The 27,265-nt window shown below is 42.9% G+C and overlaps 2 protein-coding genes across 5 annotated transcripts in view; one reads left to right on the top strand and one right to left on the bottom strand.

Moving 5' to 3' along the window:
* Positions 1 to 137: 137 nt before the first annotated feature.
* slc35a1 (solute carrier family 35 member A1) lies at positions 138 to 13,285 on the bottom strand. The gene is made up of 8 exons (XM_067416593.1): positions 13,126 to 13,285; positions 8,728 to 8,905; positions 7,310 to 7,469; positions 5,868 to 6,020; positions 4,693 to 4,759; positions 2,532 to 2,708; positions 2,265 to 2,399; positions 138 to 932 (listed from the first exon to the last, which is right to left on the bottom strand). Exons 1-8 carry the CDS (start codon positions 13,133 to 13,135, stop codon positions 802 to 804), a joined length of 1,011 nt encoding a protein of 336 aa, XP_067272694.1. The 5' UTR covers positions 13,136 to 13,285; the 3' UTR covers positions 138 to 801.
* A 4,365-nt stretch (positions 13,286 to 17,650) lies between these two features.
* LOC137040859 (NACHT, LRR and PYD domains-containing protein 3-like) overlaps positions 17,651 to 27,265 on the top strand; it is a 128,127-nt gene continuing 118,512 nt past the window's right edge. Inside the window, exons 1-2 of one of the 4 annotated variants that reach the window (XM_067416596.1) lie at positions 17,651 to 18,571; positions 24,093 to 26,138. In XM_067416596.1, the coding sequence (XP_067272697.1) occupies positions 17,742 to 18,571; positions 24,093 to 26,138 (2,876 nt within the window). In that variant the 5' untranslated portion in view covers positions 17,651 to 17,741. Of the gene's footprint in view, positions 18,572 to 23,177; positions 23,199 to 24,089; positions 26,139 to 27,265 lie in introns of those variants that run through there. The other 3 variants (XM_067416595.1, XM_067416598.1, XM_067416597.1) reach the window with 3 other exon arrangements.

Raw genomic sequence — 27,265 nt, 5'->3', positions numbered from 1 at the left:
TATGAAGTAAAAAATTCAACAACAAAAAACAAACCATAAGTAAAATATGACCGAACGGCACCAGAGGGGTAATTTTCTCAAATGCATGCATCAAAGATCTTCACATAACAGGACAAAAACACTCAGTAAGCTATTCATGTTGTGCAGCGCATCATTTAATCTCATGACGTCATGCATTCAGCCGTCCTGCTCTGACTGAAGACCTTCATCTGTGTGAGACCCGCAGAACCACCCCATCGAGGCTAAATAAAAGCACATGTAATATGTGGATTAGACTGTATAGTTTACTCATGAACGTTTTCAGAAACCGAATGGTGCTGGATTCTCCAGGTTTGATGCTGTAAACACACACACACTACAGAGCGAGAGCTTCAGACACACGTTTAATCATGTAAAAACACATCCGTCCATCCGATCCTTCTCATTAATACACACACAGATTGTCCTGGGTTATGAGGTCAGTCTTCGCTCTGGGATTAAAACGAGCCGCAATCCAGACCGGATTCTTTTCACGGTCGGCTTACGGACATCACATTGGCATCTAAACAGTGTTCAGTTCATGGCAGTGCCTCGTCATCTGCAGTCCTGTAGTATAAATGATATTATAGAGATAGAAAAGAACAATCACATAAAGCCAAAGCTGGCCTGTCATCCCCATAAACCCCACCGCCACCCTCCTTCATTATCCTCATTAGCAGCACAGACGAATCCAACGCTCCTGACGCAGTGTGTGTCTGGGTCAGTGTGTGTTCAGGGTCAGTGTGTGTCCAGCTGCTCCAGCAGCAGTGTGTCGGTCTCGTGTCAGACGCTGATGAGCTTCTGTGTGTCCTCTCGCTCTGCGCTGGGCTTCAGTTTGCTGGTGTCTTGTTTGGGCAGGCCGTACATGTAGATGGACACACACACCAGCGCGGCTCCGGAGATGAATGTCGTCGCTGTAAAGACCAGAGAGATAATGAGCACAGAACGACACAATACACACTTCACTTCTACAGCACAGAGATTTCATCCTAACAGGGTTTCAGATGCTCAGATTTGAATGAATCTCTTGAGTGAATGATTCAGTGACTCACTCATAAAGCGTTCACTTGTTTCATTAATGGATGAATCAGTGTTTTTGAACGAATCCCTTGGGTGAATGATTCAACGACTCACTCATAAAGCGTTCACTTGTTTCATTACTGGATGAATCAGTGTTTTTGAATGAATCTCTTGAGTGAATTATTCAACGACTCACTCATAAAGAGTTCACTTGTTTCATTACTGGATGAATCAGTGTTTTTGAATGAATCTCTTGAGTGAATTATTCAACGACTCACTCATAAAGAGTTCACTTGTTTCATTACTGGATGAATCAGTGTTTTTGAATGAATCTCTTGAGTGAATGATTCAACAACTCACTCATGAAGACTTCACTTGTTTCATTACCGGATGAATCAGTATTTTGACCGAATCTCTTGAGTGAATGATTCAACGACTCACTCATAAAGAGTTCACTTGTTTCATTACCAGATGAATCAGTGTTTTTGAACAAATCTCTTGAGTGAATGATTCAACGACTCACCCACAAAGAGTTTACTTGTTTCATTAATGGATGAATCAGTATTTTTGAATGAATCTCTTGAATGAATGATTCAACGACTCACTCATAAAGACTTCACTTGTTTCATTACTGGATTGAATCAGTGTTTTTGAACAAATCTCTTGAGTGAATGATTCAACGACTCACCCACAAAGAGTTTACTTGTTTCATTAATGGATGAATCAGTATTTTTGAATGAATCTCTTGAATGAATGATTCAACGACTCACTCATAAAGACATCACTTGTTTCATTAATGGATGAATCAGTGTTTTTGAACAAATCTCTTGAGTGAATCTTACTTTCTAAAGGTGATTTGCTGTATTTTGCTCTGTACAGTAGACATCAGTGTTTATATCTGAACTATAAACCTTTATACAGTTCTTCTGTGATAATCTGAATGATCAGAACTGACAATAATGTAAAAATGTGTACATTGAATGCAATGCAAGTCGCTTTAGATAAAAGCGTCTGCCAAATGCATAAATGTTATTTATAAATGGAGAAATAATGACCCTGTGTGGTGTGTGAAGCCATATCTATTTTGACTTCTGAATGTTCTTATTTGGGTGAACTATCCCTTTAGTAAACAGGGGAATCGTTGTCATTTAGGAATAAGATAGTGTGTGTGCTATTATTTAACGATTAAGCGATTATTAAAGTGATTAGATGAAGGAAGCACTCACTGATCTGCAGGCCGAAGAGGATGACCGACGCCACGGTGGACAGAACGATGGCCGCGGCCGCAGAGAAGCCCTTCATGATGTTATCTGTGTATTTCACCACCACAGACGTGTACATTCCTCCCACACTCGCCAGAACTGCAGAAACCAGACAGACCACTCCATCAATGCCCTTCAGGAGCTTCACATTCACTAAGAGCCAAGCGGCTTCTTCTTTCCGCCGACATGACCCCAGGCATCAGAAATAAAGGTCATGCTGACGTTACTCACAGACGACTAAGCAGACCCACGGCGTGTATCCGAAGAAGAAGCCTTTCTCCAGCACCTGGGCTCCGTCGGTCACGAAGACGCCTATGAGGGTCACTGCGATTCCTGACAGGTACATCTGGATGTTTCGCACCCACAGAGAGGTGTCCGAACTCTTCAGGACCTTCTCGAAGTACACACCTGAGGCAGAGCAGAGCGTCACTAATGCAGCCCGACGCCAGAAACCAGGGCTGTGCGATACTGGAGGAAAATCTGATATGCGAAACCTCGTTAAATAATGCGATGTTCGATACGATATTGCTATTAGTGTGTAAAATCGATTTAAAAACTGAGAATGATACCATGTGTGTGTTTCACATTCTCTCTGGGAGAAGCATCGCTACAACTTCTGAAAGGGACCAGCTGTGTTTTAGCTCAAATGTATGTCACAAATCTGATAATATCATTTTAAGATCAATGTAAAGAAACAAAAACTGTAATGCAGATATTAAAATACCAAAAGCTCTTTGCTTGACTTGGTAATATATAGTTATATCAGCCTAAAACTGAACATTAAGACCATCCAGGTAAACTAAGACTCCTGAACTAGGAGTGAACGATTATTTTAATTTATCTTTATTAAAAATAAGAACTCAAAACAGCAGTCTTCACGTGAATTAAATATACACTGATAGATAAGGGTGACCCCGAATAGTTGAAGATTCGATGCATTGATATGTGGAGCCTGATTCGACCACCGATCTCACGGTCGAATCTTCGCGGGTGTTATGAAAAGAGGATCATACCATTTTGGCAATATGGGGGTGCTCAATATTTTAAAGACGTGTCGCGGCACTGAGCCGAGCTTCGCACCGCGCCTTTAAAATTAGAACACGTTCAATGAGTGCACACACACCGGCGGCAGCATTCAGCGCCCATCTGCTGCCACTCGGGAAGTTGTTTAAAATCCTGCCGCACCACAGAGCGCTTTCATGCAGCTCATCTGTCAGTCAATCCAAAATTGAGCTCGCGTGTGTATAATGTGCGCGTCAGGTGGCGGTGTGAGATCCTGAGGCGCGGGGCTGAGCTTCGCGTACGTCTCCACCCGCTTTAGGCACAATCGGCTTCAGAACGGTCATGTAAACGCACTCAAAGTGTTATTTTCCTCTCTAGGCAGGTATTTTTTTTAGGTTTATTTATCAAAATGTTCTTTTATTCATTTGTGTGATGTTCTGTATTTCGATCGCGGCTTTAACATGTTATGAGAAAACGGTTTACCAATGTTTATCACCACATTAACTTTAGGCTATTTAAACCTAAATAAGAAAGCCATTGTCTGTCAGTGGGCAGGCGGTTTTGGTCGCTTTATTAAAAGTTGTTGCTGTGTGCAGTGTGTAAAGGAAAATAACAATAGTTTTACCCTTCTGCTGACAGTGTCGTGCCCCTCCCAACCCATTCACACACACACAGATGATTCGACTATCAGTCGACCATAGAGAGATTCGACAATTCTGATTCGATTGTCTAAATCCTTAGTCGAGGACAGCCCTACTGATAGATAATAAAGCTACACTGTTACTCAGCCGAGAGCACGGAGTGATGTTCTCTTTTTCTTCTGTCGTCTGTCACTTTAAGAGCTAATGCACGGATCCCATTGACACACATTCGGCTTCTTTCCCCAACTGATAGAATTGACAAAAATGTAAACTGTGTACCTTTAATGCAATGCAAGTCGCTTTGGATAAAAGCGTCTGCCAAATGCATAAATGTAAATGATATCCATCACTTAAAGCACAACCGACTGTGTTAACATGAATACTCATCAAGACGGCCATTTTGACATAACTGTGTGTGTGTTTGACAGTTCGAGTGTGTAACAAGACACGAAACAGAACTGAAGGGATCACATGCTTTCAGAGAGTTTCGGTGTGTGTGTCAGACAGTTTTTTTTCTCGTAAGTTATTGCGTTTAATAACTCTTTTTAACATCACATAAGTAGCAGTCATGTGCCCAGTCTATTCTCTGCTATGTGTCAACCTAAAACACACACTTTTCACAATGTTGAAGTAACGTTATTAAAATCATTCAGATATTGCGTGCCGTTGCGATGTACATTTGCAATATTTTGATAATTTTGACATATTGCACAGCCCTACCACCAATAACACGACGGACCGCATAATACCTGCAAACCCGGAGCACAGGACGGCCACGGCGATCGCCACGAAGCCCAGGACCGGGTTCTGCTCCACCTGAATCACAGCAGGACACGTTAAAGCCACAGCATATACACAACCCAGCAGTTATACCATTTGAGAGGGCATTAAAGAGACAGTTCACCCAAAAATGAAAATTAGCCCATGATTTACTCACCCTCAAGTCATTCTAAGTGTATATGACATCCTTCTTTCAGACGAATAAAAGTTGATTTATATTATAAAAGTCCTGCTAATCCAAGCGTTATAATGGCATTGACTATTGCTCTGTTTTTGAAGTCCATAAAAATGCATCTGTCCGTCATAAAACTGCTCCACATGGCTCTGGGCGGTTAATAAAGGCCTTCTGAAGCAAATCGTTGCGTTTGTTTAAGAAAAATATCCAAATGTAAAAGTTTCTGAAAGTGCCTCTCTGAGTTGAAGTCTGACGAGCGTAACTGGTCACGTAATGCAGAGGGACTGTCAGCACTCCCATAAACTGAATACAGACGGCGATCGGATGAAACTTTACGTAATAAAGTTTTAAATATGGATATTTTTCTTACACAAATGCATCAATTCACTTCAGAAGGCCTTTATTAACCTCCCGGAGCCGTGTGGAGCAGCTATATGACAGACAGATGCATTTTTATGGACTTCAAAAACAGAGCAGCAGTCAATGCCATTATAACGCTTGGAACATACTCAGCAAGAACAAGAAGAAAATTCGCTCTGGCCAGTACAGTCTATACTTCACGAGAAAAGCAGCTGCCAATCATCTGCGTTTCTCCGCATTAACCACGCCCACTTCAAATGGCTGACCAATCACACGATAGCTCTCGGACACCCGCACGAAAAAGGTTCTGCTCAGGCGATGTTTCAAGAACAAGCTGCGAGAACAAAATGGCGTGAGTTTGTTCTTGCAGCTCTAAGAGCGAGACGTTTTTCTCTGTCCTTGCGGAGTATGTTATAGCCTTTAGCCAGGACTTTTATAATATAAACTTTTATTCGTCTGAAAGAAGAATGCCATACACACCTATAATGACTTGAGGGTGAGTAAATCATGGGGTCATTTTCATTTTTGGTTGAACTAACCCTTTAATGCCCAGTTTCCGACTAGGAAACTCGTATGATTCTGTCCGCGTGTGAAGGCCGTCCTGTGTACCTGGACTTTGGTGGACTGCGGTGGGGTCCACTGGACCAGCGTGACGCCTCCACACAGCATGAAGACGGAGAACCACTGCAGACGGCTCAGAGATCGGCTCAGCATCAGCACCATACACAGCGCCGTACAGGGGATCTTCAGCTGGTACGTCACCTGACACACACACACACACACACTGGAGCTTCAGGAACACACTCCTTCGCCCTCATCTTGACAAAAGTGTTTAGCTTTATCTCCCATAATAAGAGTCAAACCGGATATTCAACAGGAAAAACAGGCCGGATGAGGTTCCACACGACAGCGCTTGATCAATAAGAGACTGATGGCGTCCGCGGAGAGAGCATTTGGACACAGATCACTCGTCTACGATCAGAACAGGGACGTTACGAACGCAAACAGGGGCCTGTTGCACAAAACTAGGAGAAGGGATTAAGCCGGGATATCTTGGTGACCTAGGCTCAATTTATCCGCTAATATACAGTTATCTCTCGTTATTGAGTGTGTGTGTGTGTCTTCAGGGTACGTTTACAGGACAGCGGTGTACTAAGTTTTGCATACACATGACAAGATCACTCAGATACCCCGGCTTAATCCCTTCTCCTAGTTTTGTGCAACAGGCCCGAGAGCTGAGAGTCCTACTAACACTCTCAACTGAGTTTGGATTCTGCCGTTATTTACTCAGGATCTATTTAGAGGAATCCTCACGCCGCTCTCTTCCACACAGCAGTTCATCAAGATCCAAAACTCATCACAGAGTGTATCATACACACCCCTCACCTTCACACTGAACTAAGGGAACTGTGGTGGGTCACTTCACATGTCCATCTGATGTCTCGTCCGGTCAGGTTAATTCATCTGCAGTCGTTTTTATGATAAAGAGGAGGAGTTGCAGTTAAACCCAAGCTCTCTAATTTGATAAAATAATATATATTAACACTTCATATTGAATGTTGAGCTGTATGATTCTGGATCAATTGAGAATTCATGACAATATTCAGGGAATATCTCGCCTGACGTGTTCATACTCCAGTCAGAATATGAGTCTGATGCTCATTGGACTGTGATTATGGGGTGTGTTTCAACCCAACCAGGAAAGGCCTCGATTGGACAGACCGACAACCAATCAGAGCAGCGGAGCGACGCATAACGTTAGCTGTCAAATGTCAACAGAACTCAATGCATTGTGTTGCCAAGTCTGCGGTTTTCCCACCGGTTGAAGTGAGCTTAATTTTGGGATATTTAGACCCAGGAATGCCAATTTTAGCAGGCAACCTTGCCAAAATAACACACATTTACCCCCAAATGCCATTTTTTTCTGGAGAACCCCCTGGAAAGCTATTGGGCTTTTTTAGGCTGTAGTTGGCGGGTTTTGTTGTAAAAACTTGGCAACCCTGTCTGCACGTGCGCTGGAATAAGAGTCAGAAGAGACAGAATGTGTGTACCTGATAGACAGCGGCGTCGAGGTTGCTCAGGGCCACGAAGGCCATGTTGTTCTGGATGGCGTACACCACCGACGGCACGCTCAGCTTCAGCAGCTCCCTCGGGCTCCTGAAGATATGAGTGACCACTGCGGACCTGCAGCGGCCCAGGTCCCCCGACTCCCTGTCACATGACATCACAGCAGACATGATGACATCACAGCAGACACGATGACATCACACCAGACACGATGACATCACACCAGACACAATAACATCAGAGCAGACACGATGACATCAGAGCAGACACGATGACATCAGAGCAGACACGATGACATCAGAGCAGACACGATGACATAACAGCAGACATGATGACATCACAGCAGACATGATGACATCACAGCAGACACGATGACATCACAGCAGACACGATGACATCAGAGCAGACATGATGACATCAGAGCAGACATGATGACATCAGAGCAGACATGGTGACATCACAGCAGACATGATGACATCAGAGCAGACATGATGACATCAGAGCAGACATGGTGACATCATGGCAGACATGATGACATCACGGGAGACATGATGAAATCACAGCAGACATGGTGACATCAGAGCAGACATGATGACATCACAGCAGACATGATGACATCACAGCAGAAATGATGACATCAGAGCAGACATGATGACATCACAGCAGACATGATGACATCACAGCAGACACGATGACATCACAGCAGACATGATGACATCAGAGCAGACATGATGACATCAGAGCAGAAATGATGACATCAGAGCAGACATGATGACATCAGAGCAGACATGATGACATCACAGCAGACATGATGACATCACGGGAGACATGGTGACATCACAGCAGACATGATGAAATCACAGCAGACATGGTGACATCACGGCAGACATGATGACATCACAGCAGAAATGATGACATCAGAGCAGACACGATGACATCAGAGCAGACACGATGACATCACAGCAGACACAATGACATCACAGCAGACATGATGACATCACAGCAGACATGATGACATCACAGCAGACATGATGACATCACAGCAGACACGATGACATCACAGCAGACATGGTGACATCAGAGCAGACATGGTGACATCACAGCAGACATGATGACATCACAGCAGACATGATGACATCAGAGCAGACATGATGACATCAGAGCAGACATGGTGACATCACGGCAGACATGATGACATAACGGGAGACATGATGACATCACAGCAGACGTGGTGACATCAGAGCAGACATGATGACATCACAGCAGACATGATGACATCAGAGCAGACATGATGACATCACAACAGACACGATGACATCACAGCAGACATGATGACATCACAACAGACACGATGACATCAGAGCAGACACAGCGGTCAGTAAGGCTCAGAGCGGACACTCACCTGACCAGCATCAGCAGACTCAGCAGCAGTTTGATGACCTCTGTGATGCAGACGGCGGTGGTGGAGAAGTACAGGTCTGAGGACACGGTCCGGGTGTATCTGAGGGCCACTGTGTATGTGGCAGCGATCAGGGTCATGACGGACAGGCAGTAGATCTTGAAGAGCACACTCACCGACTCTGACACACCGAGACACAACACCATCAACCACAAACCAGGGGCATATAACGCACATCATCTGACACACATCATCTAACACACATCCTCTAACACACACCCTCTAACACACACATCATCTACGCACATTACGGGCATCTAACGCACATCACGGGCATCTAACGCACATCACGGGCATCTAACGCACATCACGGGCATCTAACGCACATCATCTAACGCACATCATCTAACGCACATCATCTAACGCACATCATCTAACGCACATCACGGGCATCTAACGCACATCATCTAACGCACATCACGGGCATCTAACGCACATCACGGGCATCTAACGCACATCACGGGCATCTAACGCACATCACGGGCATCTAACGCACATCATCTAACGCACATCACGGGCATCTAACGCACATCACGGGCATCTAACGCACATCACGGGCATCTAACGCACATCACGGGCATCTAACGCACATCACGGGCATCTAACGCACATCATCTAACGCACATCACGGGCATCTAACGCACATCATCTAACGCACATCACGGGCATCTAACGCACATCATCTAACGCACATCACGGGCATCTAACGCACATCACGGGCATCTAACGCACATCACGGGCATCTAACGCACATCACGGGCATCTAACGCACATCACGGGCATCTAACGCACATCATCTAACGCACATCATCTAACGCACATCATCTAACGCAGATCACGGGCATCTAACGCAGATCACGGGCATCTAACGCACATCATCTAACGCACATCACGGGCATCTAACGCAGATCACGGGCATCTAACGCACATCATCTAACGCACATCATCTAACGCACATCATCTAACGCACATCATCTAACGCACATCATCTAACGCACATCATCTAACGCACATCATCTAACGCACATCATCTAACGCACATCATCTAACGCACATCACGGGCATCTAACGCAGATCACGGGCATCTAACGCACATCATCTAACGCACATCATCTAACGCACATCACGGGCATCTAACGCAGATCACGGGCATCTAACGCAGATCACGGGCATCTAACGCACATCACGGGCATCTAACGCACATCATCTAACGCACATCACGGGCATCTAACGCACATCATCTAACGCACATCACGGGCATCTTGAAGAGCACACTCACCGACTCTGACACACCGAGACACAACACCATCAACCACAAACCAGGGGCATATAACGCACATCATCTGACACACATCATCTAACACACATCCTCTAACACACACCCTCTAACACACACATCATCTACGCACATTACGGGCATCTAACGCACATCACGGGCATCTAACGCACATCACGGGCATCTAACGCACATCACGGGCATCTAACGCACATCATCTAACGCACATCACGGGCATCTAACGCACATCACGGGCATCTAACGCACATCACGGGCATCTAACGCACATCACGGGCATCTAACGCACATCATCTAACGCACATCACGGGCATCTAACGCACATCACGGGCATCTAACGCACATCATCTAACGCACATCATCTAACGCACATCATCTAACGCACATCACGGGCATCTAACGCAGATCACGGGCATCTAACGCACATCATCTAACGCACATCATCTAACGCACATCACGGGCATCTAACGCACATCACGGGCATCTAACGCACATCATCTAACGCACATCATCTAACGCACATCATCTAACGCACATCACGGGCATCTAACGCAGATCACGGGCATCTAACGCACATCATCTAACGCACATCATCTAACGCACATCACGGGCATCTAACGCAGATCACGGGCATCTAACGCAGATCACGGGCATCTAACGCACATCACGGGCATCTAACGCACATCATCTAACGCACATCACGGGCATCTAACGCACATCACGGGCATCTAACACACATCACGGGCATCTAACGCAGATCACGGGCATCTAACGCAGATCACGGGCATCTAACGCACATCACGGGCATCTAACGCACATCACGGGCATCTAACGCACATCACGGGCATCTAACGCACATCACGGGCATCTAACGCACATCATCTAACGCACATCATCTAACGCACATCACGGGCATCTAACGCACATCACGGGCATCTAACGCACATCACGGGCATCTAACGCAGATCACGGGCATCTAACGCACATCACGGGCATCTAACGCACATCACGGGCATCTAACGCAGATCACGGGCATCTAACGCACATCACGGGCATCTAACGCACATCACGGGCATCTAACGCACATCATCACGGGCATCTAACGCACATCATCACAGGCATCTAACGCACATCATCACGGGCATCTAACGCACATCATCACGGGCATCTAACGCACATCACGGGCATCTAACGCACATCACGGGCATCTAACGCACATCACGGGCATCTAACGCACATCATCTAACGCACATCACGGGCATCTAACGCAGATCACGGGCATCTAACGCACATCACGGGCATCTAACGCACATCACGGGCATCTAACGCACATCACGGGCATCTAACGCACATCACGGGCATCTAACGCACATCACGGGCATCTAACGCACATCACGGGCATCTAACGCACATCACGGGCATCTAACGCACATCACGGGCATCTAACGCACATCATCTAACGCACATCACGGGCATCTTACGCACATCACGGGCATCTAACGCACATCACGGGCATCTAACGCACATCACGGGCATCTAACACACATCACGGGCATCTAACGCACATCATCTAACGCACATCACGGGCATCTAACGCACATCACGGGCATCTAACGCACATCATCTAACGCACATCATCTAACGCACATCACGGGCATCTAACGCACATCACGGGCATCTAACGCACATCATCTAACGCACATCACGGGCATCTAACGCACATCACGGGCATCTAACGCACATCATCTAACGCACATCACGGGCATCTAACGCACATCACGGGCATCTAACGCACATCATCTAACGCACATCACGGGCATCTAACGCACATCACGGGCATCTAACGCACATCATCTAACGCACATCACGGGCATCTAACGCACATCACGGGCATCTAACGCACATCATCTAACGCACATCATCTAACGCACATCATCTAACGCACATCATCTAACGCACATCATCTAACGCACATCACGGGCATCTAACGCACATCATCTAACGCACATCATCTAACGCACATCATCTAACGCACATCACGGGCATCTAACGCACATCATCTAACGCACATCATCTAACGCACATCATCTAACGCACATCACGGGCATCTAACGCACATCATCTAACGCACATCACGGGCATCTAACGCACATCATCTAACGCACATCATCTAACGCACATCATCTAACGCACATCATCTAACGCACATCATCTAACGCACATCATCTAACGCACATCATCTAACGCACATCATCTAACGCACATCATCTAACGCACATCATCTAACGCACATCATCTAACGCACATCATCTAACGCACATCACGGGCATCTAACGCACATCATCTAACGCACATCATCTAACGCACATCATCTAACGCACATCACGGGCATCTAACGCACATCATCTAACGCACATCACGGGCATCTAACGCACATCACGGGCATCTAACGCACATCACGGGCATCTAACGCACATCACGGGCATCTAACGCACATCATCTAACGCACATCACGGGCATCTAACGCACATCACGGGCATCTAACGCACATCACGGGCATCTAACGCACATCACGGGCATCTAACGCACATCACGGGCATCTAACGCACATCACGGGCATCTAACGCACATCACGGGCATCTAACGCACATCACGGGCATCTAACGCACATCATCTAACGCACATCATCTAACGCACATCACGGGCATCTAACGCACATCATCTAACGCACATCACGGGCATCTAACGCACATCACGGGCATCTAACGCACATCACGGGCATCTAACGCACATCATCTAACGCACATCATCTAACGCACATCACGGGCATCCAACGCACATCATCTAACGCACATCATCTAACGCACATCACGGGCATCTAACGCACATCATCTAACGCACATCACGGGCATCTAACGCACATCACGGGCATCTAACGCACATCACGGGCATCTAACGCACATCATCTAACGCACATCATCTAACGCACATTAGAGGTTGTTGTTATGATTAATAATGTTCTTCTCGTCAGTGTGAGAATCTCTTACCGCTCGCCATGGCTGATTCCTGTCAGTCGTACAGTAAAATAATGATAATAACAGATCAGCCTCTCCTGATCAACACGTCTGTCCGCATTTCTGTTTCCAAGGCGAATGGAGATTCCAAGCCACCGTCACCAGGAGCACACGGGCACTTCCGGGTGCCACATGCGAGGCGACACTTCAAAATAAAAGTCGGATCGATATTTCAACCGAAGGTGACATGGCATTTTCACTGTCACACAAGATAAATATATAATTAGTATTGTCATTATTTAAAATGCAGGAAATTGTTAAATATGTCATGATCGTAGACCTGTTGATATAAAACTACATTGTTATTAGTTTTTTGTTTATTTATTTTCTGAGCCAAATCTTAAAATTGTATAGTGTGACTGACTGCCTTGAGCGTGGTTCAATAAATCATAACTTTTATAAATGACAAAAAAAATAAAAATAAAAGTTCTTAATAAATACCTTTCAGTGTCTATTTTAGCAAATTAAATCATTTTCCCCATCCATATATTTCTAAAGAGTAGGAACTTGAGGATTTTGTGTGTGAAATCATATCCTGATATTAAATCAGGCAATTCCACGGGCAAGTTTAATTAGATTAAGGACCCCATTGAAGCCTATGTGCACACGGTAAGGTTTTGTTTCAGAACTGGTCAAATATTCATCTTTTTGAACCACTATGAGCATTGAGTTCTGCTGTCCTTTTGCGTGACACGACACCTTTATATTTTTAATTCTTTTATGTCACAGTTTGTGACCCCTTATATTTTCTCAAACCTTCACATTACATAAGAATATGCATTTTTCTTCAAAAATGGTGACAAAGCCGTTTAATATTTGTCAACTGCATCTACATTATTCAACCAAAACTGGTAAATGCAGGTAAATATGACACTTATTATAATGGGTTTTGTGAAGATTGCTCTTTAGTTAAGCTAATGCATTTCATATAAATGTAAACATTGACACATTTGCATTTAATTGCACTTAAGGGTGTTAAACATTACATTCAGTATATTCTATTAAAGTATATTATGTCTGAGCTCTTTGTAAAGCATGATACTTCTTTTTCATTGTTTCATCCTTTTATTAGTTATACATTTTTTCTTTCTACGTAATCATTTCGCCCAGATGATTATTGTGATATGTAGCTTTTGGTTGTACACGTCAGAAACCAGTTTTATACATTATCTATCCATAGAAAACTACAGATGTGATGATTTCATGAATAACCAGATCAGATGGATTGAATGACAGACACGTGTATTAATCTGAACTAGAACAGATGCAAATGAAGAGTTATTATAAAATGCAGATAGTGAATGTAGATTTGCTGCACAGTTTTGACCATTATATTTAATAAATGTAATAAAGTTGTGTTATAAAGAGTCTCATCACATGTTTGGTCTGAGTTCTCATTGCAGTGTCACAGTTTTGACCAGCAGGGGTCGCCAGCGAGTCTCGAGCGCTTCAGAAGAGTGAATCATTTAGTGAGTGAATCGGTTCAGTTGATTCGGAGTCTGGAAAAGCTCCGTTTCTCCATCACTAGTTCTCGGCTCGTGTTCAGTTCAGTTTGTTGTTCTCCTGCGATAAAGAAATGATATTGTGTTCATGTTATTGATTTCTCTCAGCAATGAACAAACACAAGAATCCTAACATGGAGGAAAAGAACAGAAAGCTTTAATACATTCATTCATTTAGCAGATGAGACTTAAAATCACTAAACATTCAGATGTTAATACCAAAGACCAGAAAATGAACGACAATATTAGAGATTCCTATAGATCAACGTTCATAAATAGAAACAAATGACATCCGTACTAAACCTTTTTTTATGGAGTATATATCATTGCAAAAACATTTATTTAAAAAACAGAAATTGACATAAATTATAACAGACTGGAATGAAGTGGAGAGAAATTAATATAAAATAGTAGCAGATGGAAGAGGGAAAGGCTTTAGTGAAGTTTCTCCATGAGTCTGGACTGATCAGTGGAGATTGAGGAACACACTCCAGTCCAGGAGGAGGCGCTAAACACATTTAACGAGCGACTGAACACTAAGAGCAGAAGAAGAGAGATGGGCGGGGTTTATGTGTTGTTGACACCTGAGGCCTCCTGCGCATGCGCGTTCTGCAGTCCAAACCGAAAGTAAACACCCGATCCTTAAAAATGGCGGTAGGTCGGCTTCTAATATCATATCATATTATTGTACAATGTTTTCCGTTTGCTGTCCTATCAAACTCAATCTATATCAGCTTCAGATCTGCTTCTGATCTGTATTTATAGTTTGAGAAGGCGGATGTGTTCACTTTATCATATTCAAATTAATCCTGTCATCTGATCTCTTCTCGTTCAAATCTCAGTTTAGACATTGATGGTGTTGTAGTTCATCTACAGTTAATCATCTTTGAGTCACTGTGTTTTGTTATCTCATGTTTCCATCTTTTTAGGCATATTGCTCAAATAACTTGTGCATTCACACTAGTAAACAGAATCACAGATGAAGTGTCTCTGGTTCCTTTCGGGCTCTATAAGGAGATGAAACCACACTATATAGAGTTAAAGTGGTGCCTATACTTGATATTACATTCAGCAAACAATGCTTGGCATGTGCAAATCTGACTCATGTAGACTCTTTCTGTAAGTGCTTCTCTCTACTTTGGACGATAGGCTTCCTGAATTCATCTAAAGCGTTTTTGCTACAAGTTAAGACTCGTTTAAGCACACAGATCTACATCCGTCTCATCAATGAATACTGATGTTTCTTTCAGCGAATGAAACATATCATTGATTACCTTTAAGGCCCACATTAAACATCTTTGCAAAACATCCTCAGGAATATAGCCAGACTCCGTCCTTCACTCACCCTTCATGATGCTGAGACACTCGTTCATGCCTTTGTCTCCTTGAGACTGGATTATTGTAACGCTCTTCTCTTTGGGATTCCTAGCAAGGGCATCCAGAAACTCCAGCACATACAAAACAGTGCCGCTAGGATCCTGATGAGAGTGCGTAAATATGAACACATCACTCCAATTCTTCAGTCTCTACATTGCTTTCCTATTTCCGCTCGGATCGAGTATACAGTTTTCCTCCTCACATCAGTGCATCCATGGCAATGCTCCCACCTACCTTAAAGAACTCATTACTCCACAAATCTCAGCACGTTCTCTTCGCTCCACAAACACTCATCGACTCAATCCCCCTTGGATTAAAGATGCCCTAGAATGAAAAATTGAAACAACCTTGCCATAGAGAAATAGTAAGAGTTCAGTCCATGGGCATCACATACTGTGAGTCTCAAACATCATCGCCTCCTCCTTCTTACGTAAATCAAACACTCAACAGAAAAAAGTGCTTCTCAACATAAACCCAACCGTGACGTAAGCGTTGGGGATCATTTATATGCATGCCCCCAACATTTGCATCTGTCCAAACCTGCCGAATGGTAAACAAGACACTCGAAGATCGCAAAACCGGCTCTCATGACACATGCTCGAGGTTTATTATAATCGGATACCACAACAAATCGTTCGTTTGTTCGGCCCATTTCAAGCAAGCTTCACGTCCGTGCGCGAGAGAGAGAGCAGTGATGCGGTCCGTGTTGTGTCAGGACGGTCAGGACTCGTGAGCCGCTTCACTAAACTGCTGTGAGCTGCTGAAATAAGCCAATCAGAGCAGAGCTCAACATTAATATTCATGACTCTTCCAAATAAGGCAAAACCAGAGCATTACATCCTAGGGACAATTCATAGGGTTGTAAATGGACCTGTAGAACTGTATCTGGACAATTTTTGTCCTTAAATAAGCCACATACCCTCTATATGGATAAAAGCGTCTGCTAAATGATTAAATGTAAATGTCTATGTAGATATCAGAGAACAATTTAACATTGTTTCAAATCATTCTAGGGCACGTTTAAGACCCGCACCATTGGGGACAGAGCCTTCTGTGGAAAGCCCTCCCTGAACATCTGAGGGCTCCACAAACAACTGCTATTTTTAAAACGGGACTAAAAACATACCTGTTTAGAAAGTCTTTCAAAGTTTAAATTAATTAATTATTGTTATTTTTATTTTATTTATTTATTTTCCTCTCTTTGTGGCACTTTGAGATTTTCTTTAAAATGTAAAGTGCTTATTATTATTATTATTATTATTATTATTATTATTATTATTAGGCTGCAATGCTTGTAGATGCAGCTGAAGTTTAGATGAATGACTCTGACTATAATCTCTATGGCCATTACACCGGAAAGGGGAGCATCACCGGAATCTATATCTATAAAACACTGTACTGAGATTCCTTCATCAGTAACAGGTTAAAGTGTTAGTTCACCCAAACATGTAAATTCTGTCATTAATTCCTCTCCCTCATGTCGTTGGACACCGTAAGACTCTGGTCCATCACCTGATCTGGACACGGCAGACTACAGTAAACCTCGTGGTAAACAGAGACTAACATTACTGTAGATGCTTATGTGTGATTTGTTCTCTGTGTGCAGGTCTGAGGTCAGTATGGAGAACAGACGGAGCGGAGAGAGATCTTCATCTGCAGAACCCAGTGACCTCTGACCCCAGCTGTGTGTCTGAGAAGAGTGACCGATCCATGGATCCTCCTCCTAAATTCAGTGATGAAGCCGTGACCTCTGACCCCAGCTGTGTGTCTGAGAAGAGTGACCGATCCATGGATCCTCCTCTTAAATTCAGTAATGAAGCCGTGACCTCTGACCCCAGCTGTGTGTCTGTGAGGAGTGACCGATCCATGGATCCTCCTCCTAAATTCAGTGATGAAGCCGTGACCTCTGACCCCAGCTGTGTGTCTGTGAGGAGTGACCGATCCATGGATCCTCCTCCTAAATTCAGTGATGAAGCCGTGACCTCTGACCCCAGCTGTGTGTCTGTGAGGAGTGACCGATCTATGGATCCTCCTCCTAAATTCAGTGATGAAGCCGTGACCTCTGACCCCAGCTGTGTGTCTGTGAGGAGTGACCGATCCATGGATCCTCCTCCTAAATTCAGTGATGAAGCCATGACCTCTGACCCCAGCTGTGTGTCTGAGAAGAGTGACCGATCCATGCATCCTCCTCTTAAATTCAGTGATGAAGCCGTGACCTCTGACCCCAGCTGTGTGTCTGTGAGGAGTGACCGATCCATGGATCCTCCTCCTAAATTCGGTAATGAAGCCGTGACCTCTGACCCCAGCTGTGTGTCTGTGAGAAGTGACCGATCCATGGATCCTCCTCCTAAATTCGGTAATGAAGCCGTGACCTCTGACCCCAGCTGTGTGTCTGTGAGAAGTGACCGATCCATGGATCCTCCTCCTAAATTCAGTGATGAAGCCGTGACCTCTGACCCCAGCTGTGTGTCTGTGAGGAGTGACCGATCCATGAATCCTCCTCCTAAATTCGGTAATGAAGCCGTGACCTCTGACCCCAGGTGAGACACATGACAGTAATTAATAGTAAAAGATCAGATTCAGTACACACCTAATTGATGATGCAGATATACAGCAGATGAGCCTAGAATAAGAACACAAGGCACTAAATTGTGAAGCAGGGCTCCAGAATGCCAGAATCCCTGCCAAAGTTTCTAAATTTGGTTAGATGTTGCACTGGTGCCACTACCATGTTGCCCAACTGAGAAGAGCTGCCATTTCTGTTACATATGAGAAATCAAATAGCAAACTAAACAAAAGCCAAACAAAACAGCGCTGCTCATCAGAGCTCGGACCAGTAACAGCTCAGAACAGGTTTACTCACCATCTCAATCACGTGACACTGTTACTATACAGCGCTGGAGATCAAGTCAGAAAACGCCACAGTATTAATAACATTTTCAATACTTCTTTTAACATCTATTATTCGGGGAGCCAAAGTCTCAAACGCTCAATAAAATGGGTTGAACCTGTAAGGCCGCCCAAATCGTCCCAATGGAGGCTAACGATCGGCGGGTGAAGGTCGTTGCGCGTTCGGTCTTTTCAGCGGGGCATAAAGGATTTTATTCCAATTCCTCGTTATCTGACTCCATTTAATGATAATTTAGAATTTAGGTTAGAATGCCAATTGGTTATTTGGTCATTCATATTTAATAGTTTAATTACACATTTAATTATTCCGTTTAACCCTTTGTTGAAATTATACCCAACCTGAATAATTCCAGAGCAAGTCAGAATCAATCAAAGTGTAACAATTTATTAACAGTCAGGTAAATGTATAAAGCCAATTACATAGTCAATTCAAAGGTAATCCATATATAACATCAAATAGTCTGAAGTAAAAAATGAAATATATATCTGACTTCTGAAAACTACATAATGCTGGCTATCTTGAGACATCCAACATTACGGGCTGACCGGTTTAAAGTGTCAAGCCCTGAGCTCTTTGCAACATTTCCTTAAATACCCAGAAACAAATGTAGAAAATCTTTCAAATGTAAACACGAGTTCACAATGGGAATTTGCATTGATCAAGACTTGTATTGATGCAAAGGCCAAATGGCTGAAAGCCACACCCACCAAACTAAGACAAGATATCTCTAAACTCTTAAAACATTGATTATCTTTTGGTTAACTTCTGTGAGGATGAGATATTTGTACCAGTCGCACTGAGACATTTCAAATGATATCAAACACATATAATACTGTATCGTGAGGATTGACATTGTAACAAAGAGATTTCTGGTGCATTTCAGGTGATCTCAATATGAGGGGCAGCAGGAGTTTGGGGGAAGTTTCATGTGAGAGGAAAGGCATGTAAATTAGAGTCATTCATAGATGGTTCACTCAGTGTGATGTCGTCTCGGACAGAGACGCTAACTGTATGAATGAGTTCAGATGCTAATTTCCTTTGTTTTCTCAGAGCGATTAGACATTTTACAGCATCTACTAGCTTTTTCCAGCCTTACAAACCTGACATGGTCTGCCATACTTTTAGTTTTTTCTGTTAACTTTGACCCTAAGATCCAATAATTGGAGGGTCTGCTCTGCCGGAAATATTTATTATACACACGAAAAGTGTATAGTATAAGTGGAATAATATACTTCGTGCCGTTGAATAACTGAAAAATAACACACTCTGCTTCGCGTCAAGGCCGCATTGCCACCTCGGGTGTGATTATTTTTCTAATAATTTGACGGCCCGTCATTAATTATTCCATATGTGGAAAACAGGAGAAACATTGTGCCATGAATGAACAAGTTATAGAAGGTTTTTTAATCCAAAAATCATCAACATTCACCGTGGATTTAATGTGGTAACTCTAATTGTAACCATGGGATTGTGGCAGAAATAGTCGAAAGTTTTAGTCGAAAAGTTCAAACACTTTCAAATGCCTCATGTCTGTTTTACATAATGTTTTATGCTATGCTATTTTTTTGGTACCCATGGTAGCACCATGAACTATGCAGTGATTGCTTACATACAGAGTTTATTATTTGCTGTGCTGCACCTGCTGAATTAAAGTGACAGCGCATGGTTTGTTAAATGCATTTAATTAAATAATACTACTAAGAGCCTTGCATCACCACAAAAAGGGACAGGGTGATGGTCTCAGAACTACACGGAACAAAAAGGTTGTACAAGTCCTGTACAACCCGCGGTACATTTTATATAAAGATTTTAAATGATAAAGAAAAAGCATGGGAGTCAGCTGTTTTTATTTCATTTATCATTTGTGGTTTTAATGTAATGTTTGTGATTTTAACATAAGAAAAGTATGTTTAAATGTTTTAAATTGCAAATCTGACAAAAAAATTCTATTAACAACTTTTGGATTTTTAATAAAAATAGTGAATAAATGTTATATTACCTGAAGGGAATTTGTCCATAAGTGGATTCAACTGAAAATTAAAACCTCCAGCCACAATAGAACATGTAACCTTACATCTACTAATTTGGCAAATACACTTGCCAAAAAGTCACATTGATGGCTAGGGGGGAATAGACACTCATAATAACAATTTCTTCCGCATACAAAATACCCTTAACAATCACATAACTTCAGTGTTTAATCTTCTACATTCAGTGTTTAATCTAAAACAATTCAATGCTTTTCTACTTGCACTATTAAGTATATATAATCATAATATTGATATGTAGTGTAGAGTTAAAAAAAACTGACCACAGTTAAGATCTTTCTTTCTTTCTTTTATTTTATTTTTAAATTTATATTGTCATTGTAATTTATTTATAAGTTTTGGCATGCTGACCAGAATTTTTTCTATTTAAATTATATTTTTGTTTATTGACAAACATTATCTTTAAAACACTTAGACCTTGCATTTGGAGTCAGCAGAGCCAAATGTTATATTTCAGTTCTAGATTTTACAATGGATATTTATTTTATATATAATATTCTACTCTATTAATATTGCTTTTATTAGTAATAAATAAATCTACCTCAGTTTTAATAAATTGTTCACCTGTTTGGGAAGTGTTTGTCATGTTTTGACGATAAAGGATAGTTTAAATCCACAGTCTGTTTTCTACATCTTTCACTCAGGAGCAAGAATATGCCTTTAAACTTTAAAGAAATAAAGATTTTACATTTATCGTGATATTTACCGACATCGACTGATATGGAAAATTATATTGTGATATTTTTTTGGGCCATATCGCCCAGCCTTAATTGCCCATCATGCACAGTTTCCCTAAAGACAGCGCGGTGGCAGTGGCACTGGGGCGTGGGCCCGTCATCACTGCTTGCAGCTATATTGTTATCTTATTCTTAATCATATTATGGTTAGTTTCTATTAATATCGAAGGCTATATGCTTAATATGTATCTCTGTTTGACACATTTTGTTTTGGGGGTCCCTGCTCCATGTTTCTCGACTAAGTTTGCCCTGAAAAACATTAAAGACCCCAGGGTGGCAGAGTGAAGCAGAAGCAGCACTGCTGCAATCACTTAAGCCTATTTAAACTTAATAAAAATTGACAGCGCATTGTCCACAGTCAAAATAAACATGAGTTTAGATGGAAAAAGTAGCAATTACACCATAAAACATATAGGTGAGTTCTGCGGTGTTTCACAGTCACCATATTTTTATCTCCTATACACCAATCAGCTGGTGTGTGGTAGGTATTCTGGTGCACTATGGCTTAGGGCTGGGACGGTATGGATTTTTTTTTTTTACCGTGGTTGAAAAGCAAGAAATTCCAGTAAACCGCTTTTAAACCTGTGATAAAAAAATAAAAAAAGACGTGCAACACGCGCGCACGCATTAATCTTTTTTTTATAGTTTGTGCTGGAAATTAAATTGAGAGTATAACTAATGCATATATGCTATTTTAAATACTGTACTGTATTCCAGATATATATAGCCTACATTTTATAATAATAACGCTTAAACATCAATTTCATAAGCATGCGTGTGTTTTTTTCCGTCAGTGAAACAACATAGCCTACAGCCTGTAAAACATTTAAATGATTGGTAAATAATGGTAATCTTAAGAATATAAGAAAATTAATTAAAAATCACGTAAAACAGCGTTCACATAAACAAAAAACACTGGGTCAATATTACAGTTAAGTAGAAAATAGTATGGAAGGAGATATTAAAATAAAAAGTGCACAACTCCTCCTAGGTGGTGTCACGTGTAGATGTAGTGAGGATGAAGGAGATCCAGGACTTCCAAACAAACAGGCTTTATTTGAATCAAATTCAGAACAGAACACTACACACCATTGGAATCCCATGACCTTAACTTCAGACCGGACAAGGAGTGACTGAAAATGAGCAACTTAAATACACACACACAGATAACTGACACAACGAGGGGGACAGGTGACACATGATGATAAACTAAACACAGCTGAAAAAGGACTAAACTAACGAGGGTTACCATGACAACCGAGAAATGGCAGGAAACAGAACATGTGACAAGTGCAAACACAACAAAAACAGACCACACGTGACATAACTCCCCCCTCCCGATAGGCACATCCTTGCGCCTTAAGAACTCCAACGGGGGGGGGGGGGGGGGGGTCCTAGGGACAGAAGCACTGGGACCTTGCTGGGACGGGAGTCTCTTGGCACCATGGCGGGACGGGAGTCCCACCCACAGGTACATGGGCCCCCCAAAAAATATTTATTTGGGGAATCAAAGGCCGGAGCGGAGGGCTCATTGGGGGCCGGAGAGGGCGGCTCGTGGATGATCGGAGCGGAGTCCAGCAGGCACGGATCGGAGTCCAACAGGGCTGGAATGGAGTCGAGGAGGGACGGAGCAGAGTCCAGCAGGCTTGGAGTGGAGGAAAATTGGTGCTCCAGCTGTTCCTTATATGTACATTTAAATTTTCCGGCCTCTTATTGCTACCTGTCCCAACTTTTTTAGAATGTGTAGCGCTCATTAAATCCAAAATATTTGGCATGACATTTCAAAATGTCTCAATTTCAACATTTGGTATATTATCTATATTCTATTGTGAATAAAATTAAGTTTAAAAATTAAGTATTGCATTATTAAAGATTGCAACAAAAGATAAACAAAATTAAAGGTTAGGGTTAGGGTATTTATGGGATGTGTGTGAATGCATGCTCCGAATCCAGAAAATCACTGGTAGTGTAAATTAACCAAATTTAAACAATCCTGGGATAAATCCTGTGACACAGTATCAGTGTATTTACCAGAATGTCTGTGGGAAAGGGGCTTTAGAAACGCTGCCAATGTCAAACCAATGTGAGTTTGTTTTTTATTTCTGATTTCATAATTTCTGCCTCAAATTTGTGGACTAACATTCAGTGATGAACTTTGATCTCAATGTCCAGCTATAAGAACCTTATTGTGTAACAGAATATTTGGTGTCAGCTTGAGGATGAGGTTTTGCTTTCTACCTCATTCTTTAAACCTTCTTCCTGGTCTCTGTAGCCTTTAGCTGCTTGTTAGGGGATTCAAACGCACTATGAATTTCTGTGAAGCTGCTTTATATTTTTTAATCTGTTCTTGATTTTATTTCAGCAGAGTATATGGAGAGCGAAGCATCTCTGGAGAAGCCGCCTCAGTCTTCTGTCTGAACAACACTTTCATGGCCGTTACAGCATCCCTGAATAGACATGATCAACCAGTGAATGATCAACTCCAGAGAGTCAAAGACAGACACAAAATCAGCATGAAGAACAAGTATGAGAGATTATTTGAGGGAATGAAACACCAGGAGAATGAAGCCCTCCTGAACAGGATCTACACACAGCTCTACATCATAGAGGGAGAGAGAGGAGGAGTGAATGAAGAACATGAGGTTTTACAGATGGAGAAAGCAGCCAGAACACAACACTCACAAGACACTCCAATCTACTGCAATGACATCTTTACAGCCTCAGCTGAACCAGGACGTGAGGAGAAACAGCAGATCAAGACTGTTCTTACTAAAGGCATCGCTGGAATCGGAAAAACCGTCTCTGTGCAGAAGTTCATTCTGGACTGGGCCGAGGGAAGAGCCAATCAGGATGTAGATTTCATGTTTGTGCTTCCATTTCGAGAGCTGAACTTGATCCGAGATCATCAGTACAGTCTTCACAGACTTCTGCTGGACTTTCATCCTGAACTTCATGATCTGGACTCGAGGATTTATGAGGAGTGTAAAGTTGTGTTCATCTTTGATGGTCTGGATGAAAGCAGAATCACACTGAGGTTTATTTTAGATGCTCAGGAAGTTTCTGATGTGTCTGAGACTTCATCAGTGGATGTATTGATGTCAAAGGACGTTTCTGATTTGACTGAGACTTCATCAGTGGATGTGTTAATGCCAAAGGAAGTTTCTGATGTGACTGAGTCTTCATCAGTGGATGTGTTGATGTCAAAACTCATGACAGGAGAGATGCTTCCCTCGGCTCTCATCTGGATCACCTCCAGACCAGCAGCAGCCAATCAGATCCCCTCCAAATACATCAACCGTCTGACAGAGATTCAGGGATTCAATGAGCCTCAGAAGGAGGAATATTTCAGGAAGAGAATCAGGGATGAGCATCAAGCCAACAGAATCATCTCCCACATCAGAAGAGCAAGAAGCCTCCACATCATGTGCCACATACCCGTCTTCTGCTGGATCTCATCCATTGTGCTTCAAAAGCTCCTGGAAGAAGATCTGAGGCCAGAAATCCCTCAAACTCTGACTGAAATGTACATCCACTTCCTGCTGATTCAGATCAACATGAGGAATCAGAAGTATGAAGAGAGAGATACAGAGAACCTCCTGCCGTCCAACAGAGAAGTGATTGTGAAACTTGCTGAAGTGGCTTTCAATCAGCTGATGAAGGGCAATGTGATGTTCTATGAGGAGGACCTGAGAGAGAGCGGCATAGACGTCACTGACGCCGCAGTGTATTCTGGGATCTGCACTGAGATCTTTAAGGAGGAATCTGTGATTCATCAGAGGAAAGTCTACAGCTTCATTCATCTCAGCATCCAGGAGTTTCTCGCTGCTTTCTATCTGTTTTACTCATATGTGATCAAGAACAAGGAACCACTGTACGAATTCAGGTTTTACAGATCTGATGAAGTCTCTCTTTATTGGTTACTAACATCAGCAGTCTATAATGCCCTTGAAAGTGAGAATGGACGGCTGGATCTGTTCCTGCGGTTCCTGCTGGGCATCTCTCTGGAGTCCAATCAGAGACTCTTACAAGATCTCCTGACACACACAGAGAACAGTACAAAGAACATCACAAGAACCATACAGTACATTCAACACAAGATCAAATATGAGAATTATTTTGATAATCTTTCTAAGAAAAAAGATGAACATGAACTCTCAGCTGATCAATCCATTAATCTGTTCCTCTGTCTGCTGGAAGTGAAAGATCAGACTCTGCCCAGAGAGATTCAGGAGTTTGTGAAATCAGACAAACACTCAGAGGAGGAACTCTCTCCGTCTCACTGCTCAATAATCGCCTACATGCTTCAGATCTCAGAAGAGCCGCTGGATGAGCTGAACCTCAAGAAATACAACACATCAGCTGAGGGCAGAAGAAGACTGATACCAGCTGTGAGCAACTGCACAAAAGCTCTGTAAGTATTAATTATTAATAAATGAAGAATAATGTTTATTCCTTCTCACCCCCAATGGGAACTGCACTACTAAGTTGTTCCTACCCACTGACTAGATGGCTATGGGAGAGCGATACTCTTTGATAGTTGACACATAGACCTTTAGCATGGATGGGATGGCTACATCCTGCAGCCCTTGTAGGAAGGACAAGATTGATGCAGTGTCGCAGGATAAGGGGTCTTTGTTCTAAACCAGGGGTGGCAAACTCTGGTCCTGGAGAGCCTCTGTCCTGCAGAGATTTGCTTTAACCCTAATTAAATACACCCGTTGAGGCAGCTGTGGACGGGCTCTTCTGGGGCGACCACACAAAGCTGAGCTCCTCGATGGGTTTAGTGAGGATGCGGATGAGTTTGGTGTCCAAACCTTGCTCCTTTGGCAACAGGGGCAGAATCCTCCATGAGGTGTGACCACTTCTCTACATCAGAAGCGACATATTCAATTTTGTCATCAGCAAAATCCTCTTCAGAATCTCTGCTCCGTCTGTGCCATCACAAAATTGAGGACTACGTGGAGGAGTTCAGTGAATTTTCCCCCCAGGCAGCTGGGATTGCAAGAGCTCATTTAATCCAAATCTAAAAATGTCTTTTAGCGCCAAATTTCTTAATGTCTTCATTAAAATTAACCTGAAAACAAAGTCCACAGAACTCTTCCACATAGATCTCAATTTTGCGATGGCCCTGGCGCAGACGGAGCAGAGAAACTGCTGGGGTTTGTCTTGTGTTCTGTTATCCTGTAACAGAGATCCACTGAGGGGCGAGGTTGTGTAAACCCAAGTGCTGTTTATTCCAAAATCCACAACATTAAATAAAAGGCTTGGCTTAAACAGACTTGACTTGAACAGACCTGACTAGAACAGACTTGACTTAAACCAAAGACTCACCACCCATGGGTTACAACATCATACAATAACAGACCAACACACATGGCAAACATGAGGGCTTAAATACACTGACTAATGACTGGACAGGGACACCTGTGAACAATGATCAAACAATGAACCAATGATATGACAGAACACAAGACAAGGGAGCACATGGCAGGATCACATGACAAACCAAGAAGTGCATGACAAAACAAAGCATGACTG

This window comes from Pseudorasbora parva, chromosome 15 (genome assembly GCF_024679245.1).
Source record: "Pseudorasbora parva isolate DD20220531a chromosome 15, ASM2467924v1, whole genome shotgun sequence".
Classification (NCBI taxonomy): domain Eukaryota; kingdom Metazoa; phylum Chordata; class Actinopteri; order Cypriniformes; family Gobionidae; genus Pseudorasbora; species Pseudorasbora parva.
This window is presented reverse-complemented; position numbering and strand designations above follow the sequence as displayed.